This window comes from Prionailurus bengalensis, chromosome B2 (assembly GCF_016509475.1).
Source record: "Prionailurus bengalensis isolate Pbe53 chromosome B2, Fcat_Pben_1.1_paternal_pri, whole genome shotgun sequence".
NCBI lineage: Eukaryota > Metazoa > Chordata > Mammalia > Carnivora > Felidae > Prionailurus > Prionailurus bengalensis.
The window spans coordinates 80276484-80288751 of NC_057349.1; the positions used below are offsets into that span (position 1 = coordinate 80276484).

At 38.5% G+C, this 12268-nt stretch overlaps 1 protein-coding gene across 1 annotated transcript in view; it reads right to left on the reverse strand.

Moving 5' to 3' along the window:
- The window catches only part of MDN1 (midasin AAA ATPase 1), a 173021-nt gene that overhangs the window by 73056 nt on the left and 87697 nt on the right, over positions 1 to 12268 (reverse strand). Inside the window, exons 41-43 of the mRNA XM_043591932.1 lie at positions 8341 to 8430; positions 7972 to 8235; positions 7420 to 7681 (exon numbers count right to left, since the gene is read on the reverse strand). Of these exons, the coding sequence (XP_043447867.1) occupies positions 7420 to 7681; positions 7972 to 8235; positions 8341 to 8430 (616 nt within the window). The remainder of the gene's footprint in view (positions 1 to 7419; positions 7682 to 7971; positions 8236 to 8340; positions 8431 to 12268) is intronic.

Below are 12268 nucleotides of genomic sequence, written 5' to 3' on the forward strand. Positions count from 1 at the left end.
AATAAAAATAAAAAGCAGCAGAGCTTGCATGCCAAGACTGTGATCCCAGAAAGGGCTCACATACTCAGACTCGTCCCAGGGCCCAGCTCAGAGGAGAAGTCAATCCCACCCAGGCTTCACCTGCCTCTATTAAAGAAACAACCTTCTCACAGTTTGTGGGATCAAGCCCCACACTGGGCTTTGCACTGACACTACAGAGCCTGCTTGGGATTCTCTCTTTGTCTCTCTGCCCCTCCTCTCTATTTCTCTCTCAAAATAAATAAACAAGAAAGAAAAGGAAGGAAGGAAGGAAGGAAGGAAGGAAGGAAGGAAGGAAGGAAGGAAAGAAAGAAAGAAAAGAAAGAAAAGAAAAGAAAAGAAAAGAAAAGAAAAGAAAAGAAAAGAAAAGAAAAGAAAAGAAAAGGAAGAACGAACGAACCTGAGGGGCAGGCATCTAATATAACACATCATCCTAGAGCCTGCTGGGCGCCATCTTTGTCCCCTTCCTTTGTAGTGCTCCAGAGCACCAGCACCTCCCAGAGCTTTTTACACAAGTCTGGAGCCCTAATTTTTACAGCTACTACCCAGGGGACACCTCTTGATCCTCTGGCTCTGGAGGCCAGGAGAGCTTGAGTTCCTAATCCCATGGGACTGGATTCAGTGTCACCCAAAAGGAGACAGAATTGATAAATTCTACCAAACATTCCAAAGGAATAAGTATTAATCCTTCAATCCTTTTCAAACTCTTCAAAAAAAAAAAAAAAAAAAAAAGAGGGAACTTGCCCAAACTCCTTTTATAAACTCAGCATTACCCTGATACCAAAACCAGACAAGGATGCCACAAGAAAAGAAAATTACAGAGGCACCTGGATGGCTCAGTCAGTTGAGTGTCCAACTTTGGCTTGGGTCATGATCGCGCCACACATCAGGCTCTGTGCTGACAGCTCAGAGCCTGGAGCCTGCTTCTGATTCTGTGTCTCCCTCTCTCTCTGTCCCTCCCCCGCTCACGCGCTCTCAAAAATGAGTAAACATTAAAAAAATTAAAAAAAAAAATTTTTTTTTTAACATTTATTTATTTTTGAGACAGAGAGAGACAGAGCATGAACGGGGGAGGGTCAGAGAGAGGGAGACAGAGATTCTGAAACAGGCTCCAGGCTCTGAGCTGTCAGCACTGAGCCTGACGCGGGGCTCGAACTCACAAACCGCGAGATCATGACCTGAGCTGAAGTCGGCCGCTTAACCGACTGAGCCACCCGGGCGCCCCAAACATTAAAAAAATTTAAAAAGAAAAGAAAATTACAGGCTAATATCACTGATAAACACAGATCCAAAAATTCTCAACACAATAACCAGCAAACTGAATTCAACAATACTGTGAAAGGAGCATATACCACGATCAACTGGGATTTATTCCAGGGATGCAAGAATGGTTTGACATCTGTAAATCAATGTGATATAACACATTAGCAAAATGAAAGATAAAAATCATATGATCATTTCAATAGAAGAAGAGAAAGCACTTGACAGAATTCAACATCCATTCATGATAAACTCTTAAAAGTGAGTATAGAGAGAAATGCTTCAACTTAATAAAAGCTCTATAAGATAAGCTCAGAGATACCATCATACTTAATAATGAAAAGCTGAAAGCTTTTCCTCTGAGATCAGGAACAAGATAAGAATGCCCACTCACGCCACGTTGTTCAACAGAATATTGGAAATCCAGGCAGGGCAATTCGGTGAGAAAAGTAAGAGGCATCCAAATTGAAGAGGAAAAAGGAAAATTGTGCACATTACATAATACTATATACAGAAAACCCTAGGACACCACAAAAAAAACCCTGAAAATAAACAAATTCAGTAAAGTTGCAGGACACAAAATCAATACATACACAAAAATTCATTGTGGTTCCATACACTAATAATGAACTATCAGAAAGTGAAATTGAAACAATCACATTTACAATTGCATCAGAAACAAAAACAAAAACAAAAACAAATAACCTAGGAATAAATTTAAACACGGCGGTGAAAGACATGTATGTTGAAAACGGTAAGGCATTAATGAAAGAAATTGATGAAGACATAAATGAATGGAAAGACATCCCATGCTCCTGGACTGGACACATGTTATTAAAATGATCATACTACCAAAACAATACAGATGCCATACAACCCCTATCAAAATTCCAATGGTATTTTTAACCAAAATAGAACAAATAATGCTAAAATTTGTGTGGAACCACAAAAGACCCCCCCCAAAAGCCAAAGCAATCTTGAAAAAGAAGAAAGTTGGAGGCATCAGACTCCCTTATTTCAAATTATATCACAAAGCTAAAGTAATTAAAACAGCATGATATGGGCATAAAGACACACAGATCAACGAACAGAAGAGAGAGCCCAGAAATAAACCCACAAATATGTCGCCAATTAATTTATAACAAAGGAACCAAGAATACACAATAAGGAAAGGACAATCTCAATTATTGGTGCTGGGGAATCTGGACAGCCACATATACAAGAATAAAACTGCACCACTGTCTTATACCATATACAAAAATTCAAAATAGATTAAGGCCTTGAATAAAAGACCTAAGCCACAAAACTCCTAGCAGAAAACATAAATGGTAAGCTCCTTAACATACGTCTTGGTGATGACTTTTTTAACATGACACCAAAAGCAAAAACAAACAAGTAGGACTACATCAAACTAAAAAGCTTTAGCACAGCAAGGAAACCCATCAACAAAATGAAAAGACAATCTACTACTGAATGGGAGAAAATACCTGTAAGTCATTTATCTGATAAGGGGCTAATATCCAAAATATATAAATAACTCATACATCTCAATAGCAAAATTATATACAAACCCATTAAAAACTGGGCAGGGGATCTGAATACACATTTTTCAGACTTTTTAAAAAGACTTTTTAAAAAAAATGTTTTTAATGTTTATTTTTCAGAGAGGGAGAGGGAGAGAGACAGAGAGAGAACGAGCAGAGGGAGGGGCAGAGAGAGAGGGAGACACAGAATCTGAAGCAGGTTCCAGGCTCTGAGATGTCAGCACAGAGCCCAATGAACAGCTTGAACGGATGTTTAATCAACTGAGCCACCTAGGTGCCCTTTCAAAGACTTTTAGATAGTCAACAGGTACATGAAAAGATGCTCATCATCATTAATTATCAGGAAAATACAAATCAAAACCACAACAGGCTATCACCTCACTCCTGTTAGAATGGTTATTATCAATAAGAAATAACAAGTGCTCACAAGCATGTGGAGAAAAGGGAACCCTTGTGTACTACTGGTGAGAATGTAAATTTGTGCAACTACTATGGAAAACAGTACAGAAGCTCCTCAAAAAATTAAAAATGGAACTACCATATGATCCAGCAATTCCACTTCTGAGTATCCTAAGAAAATGAAATCACTAACTTGAAAGATAATGCACCACCATGTTCACTACAGGATTGTTTGTTATAGCCAAGATATGGAAACAACCTAATTGTCTTTCCACAGATGAACGGATAAAGAAATTGTAGTGTATATACACACACAATGGAATATTATTTAGCCATAGAAAAGAATGAAATCTTGCTATCTGTGACAACATGGATGGACTTCAAAGGCATTATGCGAGTGAAATAAATCAGAGCAAGACAAATATCATACGATCTCTTTTATATGTGGGATAAAAGACCAAGCTTATAGATACAAAGAACAGACTGGAGATTGAGGGAGCTGGGGAAAGAAATGGGTGAAATGTTTGTTTTCAGTTTTTTTTTTAATTTTTTAAAATGTTTTTATTTATTTTTGAGAGAGAGAGAGAGCAGGGGAGGGGCAGAGAGAGAGGGAGACACAGAATCTGAAGTAGGCCCCAGGCTCTTAGCTGTCAGCAAAGAATCCAATGCAGGGCTCGAACTTGTGAACCGCAAGATCATGACAAGAGCCAAAGTCAGACACTTAACCGACTGAGCCACCCAGGAGCCCCTCTTTTTTTTTTTTTTTTTTTTTTTTAGTCTAAATAGGCGAAATAAAAATATAAGATCAAAATAATCCATAAACAACTTCATTGCCTACCACAAAGTCCAAAATTCTTTTTTTTTTTTTGAATGTTTATTTTGTTTTTGAGAGAGAGAGAGAGAGACAAAGAAGAGAGGGAGGGAGGGAGGGAGGGAACGAGCTCGAGCAAGTACAGCAGGAGAGCAGCAGAGAGAGAGGTAGACAGAGTCCGAAGCAGGCTCTGCACACTGAGCACAGAACCTGATGCGGGGCTTGATCTCATGAACTGTGAGATCATGACTTCAGCCGAAGTCAGACGCTTAACCGAATGAGCCACCCAGGCGGCCCAGTCCAAAAGTCTTTAAAGAAATATAGTTGACCCTTGAACAACAAAGGACAAGGATGCCAGCTCCTCCTCCAATCAGTCAAAAATCCACATATAACTTTTGACTCCTCAAAAACGTAACTGCTAAGAGCCTACTATTGACCACAAGCCTTATGAATAACAATTAACATGTTATGTACATTGCATATTATATGCCATATTCTTAGAATAAAGTTAAAGACATTTATACGGAAAATGCATTTACAGTACTGTACATATACTTATTGGAAAAAATCCACATGTAAGTGGACCCATGCAGCTCAAACCCATGTTATTCAATATTCAAGGAGCAACTAACAAAAATGCAGCAATAAGCACTAATTCAAAATTCACAGCATGCAATCAAAATTACTTGACGCACAAAGAAAACATGACTCATAACCAGGAGAAAAAACTCAACAGAACAGCCCCAGAAGTCATAGATGATGAAATTAGCAAAGATGTTAAAACAGATATTATAAAAAAGCAGAAGCACTTAAGATAAATTGTGAACACGAGAGAACTAGAATATATTTAACAGTCATACACCTTCGTACTAATGTTAAAAGATATATTTAGAAAGAAAGAAAATTTTTAACCAAAAATAAAAGAGTAGACTGTTTTAGACTCACCTTTCCTCACTCTATTAGTACTCTTAAGAAATGACTCAGTATGAAAGTGAATCCTAAATAAAAACCTGTATTTAGAACGAGCTGTGAGCATGTACTCTAAATATTTAAATTTTAGGGGTGCCTGGGTGGCTCAGTTAAGCATCTAACTTTGGTTCTGTGAGTTCGAGCCCTGAGTCAGGCACTCTGCTGTCAGCACAGAGCCTGCTTCAGATCTTCTGTCCCCTTGTCTCTCTCCCCCTCCCCAGCGCACACACACATTCTCTCTCTCAAAAATAAATATTAAATGGATAAATATTTAATTTTTTTTTTTAGAGTTTCTGTGTCTCTGAAGCAGGCTCCAGGCTCCAAGCTGTCAGCAGAGCCCAACGTGGGGCTCCAACTCACGAACTGTGAGAACATGACTTGAGCCGAAGTCAGACACTCAACCAACTGAGCCACACAGGTGCCCCTAAATAAATAAATATTTAAATTTTAGCTGAAAGATATATAGAAGCACAGATATATAGATTCAAGGCTTTACAATCAGAGGATCAGATCCAAGGTCTAGTTTAACCACTTTGTAACTTTAAGACATTGAGCACGTTACTTAACCTCTATGAGCACTGATTTCTGCAAGCATAGAATGAGGATAGTCTTTTTTTTTGTAATGCAGTGGTGTTGTGAGGCTTTAAATGCAAATAGTTAATATAGGAGTTATCTCCCAGTAGGAATTCATATCGCAATGGTGAGTTTTACAATATAAAATATATATAAAATAAAATATATATTTTAAAATACGTATTTAAAATATACATAAATTAAAATATATACAAGTAAATACTTTATATACCTTATACTTTACATATAAAAGTAAATATAAAAGTAAAGTACTTTGTATATATATACATATAAAGTAATGTACAACTCCACTAAATACCTCTAACAATTAATTTGAGTGAATGAGTAAAGAATTTCAAATCCAAATGATGGGCTTGAATTCAGAAGTAACAAATCAAACCAACAATAAAATCATTTTCTTGCCTAGCCTAAGAAAGTAAACTATTTGACCCACAGCCATGGATACACTGTTTATAGAGTTAGAACAAAGGAGTCTCATTTCTTTATCCCTAAGGAATGACTTTGCAACCAGTTACAAAAAGGCTTTGGAAATAACATAACAATCATAGTGACAGACACAACCGAAGAGCCTTTTAATCTTCCCTAAGGGCATATGCTCATCACTACACAGAAAACTGAGCCACAAAATGAGAGAAGTTTCCATGTTATCTACAGAATTTCTACCACTTTCTATATGAAATTAATAAAGACATACTAACGATAAATCTAGACTTCTATTCTCCCATTTAAAATGCTCAATTTCTTGGGTTGCATGGGTGGGACTCTTGATTTGGGCTCAGGTCATGACCCCAGGGTCATGGGATCAAGCCCTAAATCAAACTCCATGCTGACATTGAGGAGCCTGCTTGGGATTGCCTCTCTCCTTCTCTCTCTGCTCCTCCCCTTGACAGACTCAAGCGTGTGTATATGTGCATGCCCACTCTCTCTCTCTTTCAAAGTAAATAAATATATATTTTTTTTAACATTTATTTATTTTTGAGACAGGGAGAGACAGCATGAATGGGGGAGGGTCAGAGAGAGGGAGACACAGAATTTGAAACAGGCTCCAGGCTCTGAGCTGTCAGCACAGAGCCTGATGCGGGGCTCGAACTCATGGACCGCGAGATCATGACCTGAGCCAAAGTCGGATGCTTAACCGACTGAGCCACCCAGGCGCCCCAATAAATATTTTTTAAAGATAAAAAGTAAAATAAAACAAAATAAATTTTATTTTAAAAATAAAATAAAATAATTCTCAGGAGCGCCTGGGTGGCTCAGCTATTTGAGCATCCGACTCAGCTCAGGTCATGACCTCATGGTTTATGAATTCGAGGCCCGCGTCAGGATTTGTGCTGACAGTTCAGAGCCTAGAGCCCGGAGCCTGCTTTGGATTCTGTGTCTCCCTTGCTCTCTGCCCCTCTCCCGCTTATTCTTTCTCTTTCTCTCAAAAATAAAAACATAAAATAAAATAAAAACATAAAATAAAATAAAATAAAATAAAATAAAATTCTCAATTTCTTAATTACTTAGTTTGTTTTTAAGCCAAGAAAAATACAACCAGCTTTAGATGCAAATGATTTACCATTATAGCTGATCACATACAATATAAACTATCAAACTCACTAACCAATTTCTTTGTTACTTTTGCTTTGCTTAGGATCATCAATTCTGAATTATTTTACATCATCTTCATTTAACTTTCTAAAACAAAGATTTTCAAGTTTTGTTAATAACTATTACATTAATTTAAAAATTGGAGACATTACATTACAAATGTATTACTACCTATATATGGACACTATACGCACAATACTATGTATCTGATACACATCCAAACACACATACCTGCCTTGGAGTAGGAGTTGATTTTATTGTTGAGTCTCTGCATAAGCAATAATACTGCTTCCAGCTTGTTGACAATCTCCATCGTGATACCTTTACCACCATCTCCAAGACACTTGGGTTTGTAAGTCAGAAGGAAATGACTCCAGGCTCGCAGCACTACTTCTGCGTCGTCAGCACTGATAAGGAGGCTGTCTCTTAAAAGTGCCCTTACAGTGCCTTCCACCTTTTCTAGCAGCTGCCTCCATGGCCGTATAAGATCAACCTGCAATTTCCAGAGCACAAAAACTCATCATAGCCACTGGCCAGAGTCAAATGAACACTCCTTTAAATTAAAAAAAGTGGCCGGGGGGTTGGGGTAGGGGATGCTTGGCTGGCTCTGTTGGTAGAGCATGTGACTCTGGATCTTGGGGTCATGAGTTCGAGTCCCACATTGGGTACAGAGATTACTTAAAAAAAGAATAATCCTATTGGTACTCACCAACACAAAAGACCATCAATCAGACCATGGCATTACAGATGTTTTGCCTGAAAATGTGAAGGCAGACCATTTACCTGCTCAAATCCACCTAGAAGCTCCGTAGTGTCCATTGCACTGTTCATAGCCATGATCTTTAACGTGTGACCAGTAAGGTGTGCCAGGAGCTGCACCAGGCTGGTCTTGCCCACAGAGGCTGGCCCCACAAGGATGACCATCCAGCTCATCTGCACACACTTCATAACTGACTCCAGAGACTGTAATGATTGGTGCAGGAGTGACAGTGGATGGCGAGACAGGAGAGGAGCGTAACTGCCACGGGAGAGGACTGAGTAGCCCAGCTGAAAAACACATGCCAGTGAGGTTTTACAAGTGTGCCTAGTAGTGGGAGCAGAGGAAATCATAGAAAATTGTAAAAGAATAGAGGATTATCCTGCTTGCCTCACCTGAACATCATAGGGAGTGATGTGAAATAGTCTGGTTCCCATGTATGGGCTGGAATTTGAACTAAACACATTCTTGAATACAGCAATGACCTAAATGAAGATGATAATATAGTCAAAACACAAATGATTTCACCAAATTCTGAGCCAAACCTTCTAGAAGACATGAACAGCAACAGAGGTCATAAAACTGAGTGAAGACTAGTCACAATTTTCCTATCATTTTGATTTTTCTCTTATAAAAAGGATAGATAACATTTATTTAAATCTTGAAATGAAAGTAAACTGGAACTCAAACAAAGAGTAGTCACCTAACCTCAAACTATTTGGGATTCCCGTGAGAATGCCCCATAAATTAAAGCCATGGACACTATTGCAAATCTACAGATGAAAAATGAATCTGCTTTCATCATTCAAGATACCACCTAAAAAGAAGTAGAAGAGAATAACAGTCAGAAGATTATGAAGAAAAATGACCATTTCTTAAGCCTCTACTAATGTACTATTATAGTGGGTGCTTTCAACAGGTTATTTCTGATCCTCATACCCTTGCAAAATAGGTATCATTTCTGCTTTACAGATATGGATAATGGGATTCATGAGAGTAACAGGATTTGCTCATGGTAATTGTTTTTAAATCTTGAAGTGACAGGGCGTCTGGGTGGCTCAGTCATTTAAGCACCCGACTCTGGCTCAGGTCATGATCTCATGGTTTGTGGGTTCGAGCTCCGCAGTGGGCACTGTGCTGACAGCTCAGAGCATGGAGCCTGCTTCAGATTCTGTCTCCCTCTCTGCCTCTCTCCTGGCTCACATTCTGTCTGTCTCTCTCAAAAATAAAGAAATATTAAAAAAAAAAAAAAATCTTGGAAGCCAGTTTCATCCCAAAACACCATTTTAGGTTTACAAATATTTACATAGAATGACACTCAAAGTTATCTCTCTGATTATTTACATTCATTTATCCCTCCCTTACCAGAAATATGATTAGAAAACTTTCCATTAACCTTATTTGCTGGGTTTCTTCTTTTTTAAATTTTTTTTTTAATGTTTATCTTTGAGAGAGAGAAAGAGAGAGAGAGAGAGACACACACACACACACACACACACACACACACACACACACAGAGTGCGAATGGGGGAGGGGTAGGGAGAGAGGGAGACACAGAATCTGAAGCAGGCTCCAGGCTCTGAGCTGTCAGCACAGAGCCCCAAGAGGGGCTCAAACTCACGAACCACAAGATCATGACCTGAGCTGAAGTCGGACGCTTAACTGAGCCACTCATGTGTCCCTTTGCTGGGTTTCTTCTAAAGAGGAGTTGGGGCAGGAGGGAAAGATATGGGTGTGTAAAATACACTAATTTAGCCCAGAGCAGCAGGAAAAATTCCAGCCACCCAAAATATGTATAAAAAGCTGCATGCTTCTAACAAAGCAGCAATACTCATATTAATCATCATACACTGGACTAAAGTCAGAAAATAAAAATAACAATTATTATAAAATAAGTCATAGAAATAGAATGTACAGTATAGTGACTATAGTTAATATAATACTGTATTACATAGAGTACCTAGGTAGCTCAGTTGGTTAAGCATCCAACTTCGGCTCAGGTCATGATCTCACTGCTCATGAGTTCGAGCCCTCATTGGGCTCTGTGCTAACAGCTCAGAGCCTTACAGCCTGCTTCAGATTCTGTGTCTCCCTCTCTCTCTGCGTCCCCCACGCCCCCCTCATGCTCACTCTCTCTCAAAAATAAATAAAAAATAAATAAACATAGGGGCACTTGGGTGGCTCAGTCAAACATCTGACTCTTGATTTTAGCTCAGGTCATGATCTCATGGTTAGTGGGTTCAAGCCCCGCATCAGGCTCTGCACTGACTACACGGAGCATGCTTGGCATTTTTTCTCTCACTCTCTCTTTGCTTCTCCCCTGCTCACTCGCTCTCGCTCTCTCTCTCTCTCTTAAAAATAATAAACTTTAAAAACTAGTAAAAAAATTTTAAATAATAATACCATACTATGTATTTGAAAACTGCTAAGGGAACAGATTTAAAAAGTTGTCATCAAAAGAGAAAAAGTCTTGGGGCGCCTGGGTGGCTCAGTCGGTTAAGTAGTGTCCAACTCTTGATTTCAGCTCAGGTCATGATCTCACTGCCAGGCTTAGCACTGGGCTTGAAGCCTGCTTAAGATTCTCTTACTCCTTCTCCCTTTGCCCCTCCCCTGCTAGTGCACATGCATGCATACTCTCTCTCTTAAAAATATCAGTAAATAAATAATAAATAAATAAGTAGATAAATAAAGCCTTTTGTAGCTGTGTAAGGTGACAGATGTTACCTAGCCTTATTGTAGTCATCATTTCACAATGCACCCAAATACTGAATCATTGTGTTGTACACCTGAAACTCATGTTATATGTCAATTATACCTCAACTAAATAAATTAATAAAAGAGTTTCAGAAACATTAGGAAAAAACTGTAAAGATAAAATCATTATCAGTACCAAACATTGACTACGAGTCAAAAAGCAGCATAGGAGAAAGTGCTCCTGTCACATATTCCTGGGTCCAGGTGATTTCTGAGCTTATATTTCCCTCCAAGGCAGAATATAATCTCATCTCCCTGACAGTCTACCAAAATTAAAATTAAAAATGCTTTCACAATGTAGTTGGTTTAGTTTTATAAAGTCAGACTCAATTTACTCAAATTCTTCCAGCTTTTACAAGTCTTTCTCCTATTATTATTTTTCACTTTTTCAGGTGTGTCAATTACAATAACTGAATTAGAGAAGTGATGGAAATCTTCCACACTCTACAGTAACATACTATCTGAATAACATCAATTATCCAAAAACTGGCCAGTGTCTGGCCACAACAGATATACTATAATTTAGTTAATGAATGAAGAAAATAAAATACCAGCTAATAGTATACAAATTATATATAACAGAGTTGTAAAAAAATAAAAATTAAAAAATACTGGGTGAATATTTTGTCTTAATATACTGACCAAAAGCCACTTGCACATAATGAATGAGTTAACATTTAGCTACAATTGCGATGCAGAAGTGCTGGCTCTACTATTTACTATAGGTGATACCCCATGACTAAGAGCATTGGATCCTCACTATTCAGAGGTCATGATAGTGCCTCCTACCTGCAGCTATTATGAGTATCTTGTGAGATCGGACTTTAAATACCACAAGGCAAAATGAACACATTATTAGTTTATTAGGCTAGGAATTCTAGTGTTACTCCATTTACGAAGGGATATTTTTATTGCCGACGAGATACAGAATACCCTCTTATAGATCTAATTATATTTTCTAGATAAAAAACTTTGTAATTCAAAGTTTATTTAAAAACAGAAAACCCTCCTTCTCTACTTGAGTATCACCTATCTCCTCCTGTTTCTCTCCTTTATGCCTAGAAAGATGAAGACCTAATTCTTTTTTTTTAATTTATTGTCAAATTGGCTTCCATACAACACCCAGTGCTCATCCCAACAAGTGCCCTCCTCAATGCCCATCACCCACTTTCCCCTCTCCCCCACCCCTCAAGGACCTAGTTCTTTATTACTGGAGGGCAATATTGCTTTAACAAGGTTTGCAATATTTGGAATTCAGATGGATAAGCAAATTGTGTACTCAAAAGCAAACTAATACATCACGGAGCAACTTAGAAAGGTGCACTTTGAGACTTTGAAGTCAATGAACATTTAGTCTGTTTAACTTTTAAATTCTAAGCAGCTTTGGGGTGCCTGGGTGGCTCAGTGAGTTAAGCGGCCGACTTCAGCCCAGGTCATGATCTCACAGTTCATGAATTCGAGCCCCACGTCGGGCTCTGTGCTGACAGCTCAGAGCCTGGGGCCTGTTTCAGATTCTGTGTCTCCCTCTCTCTCTGCCCTTCCCCTGCTTGCATGCACTCTCTCTCTCTC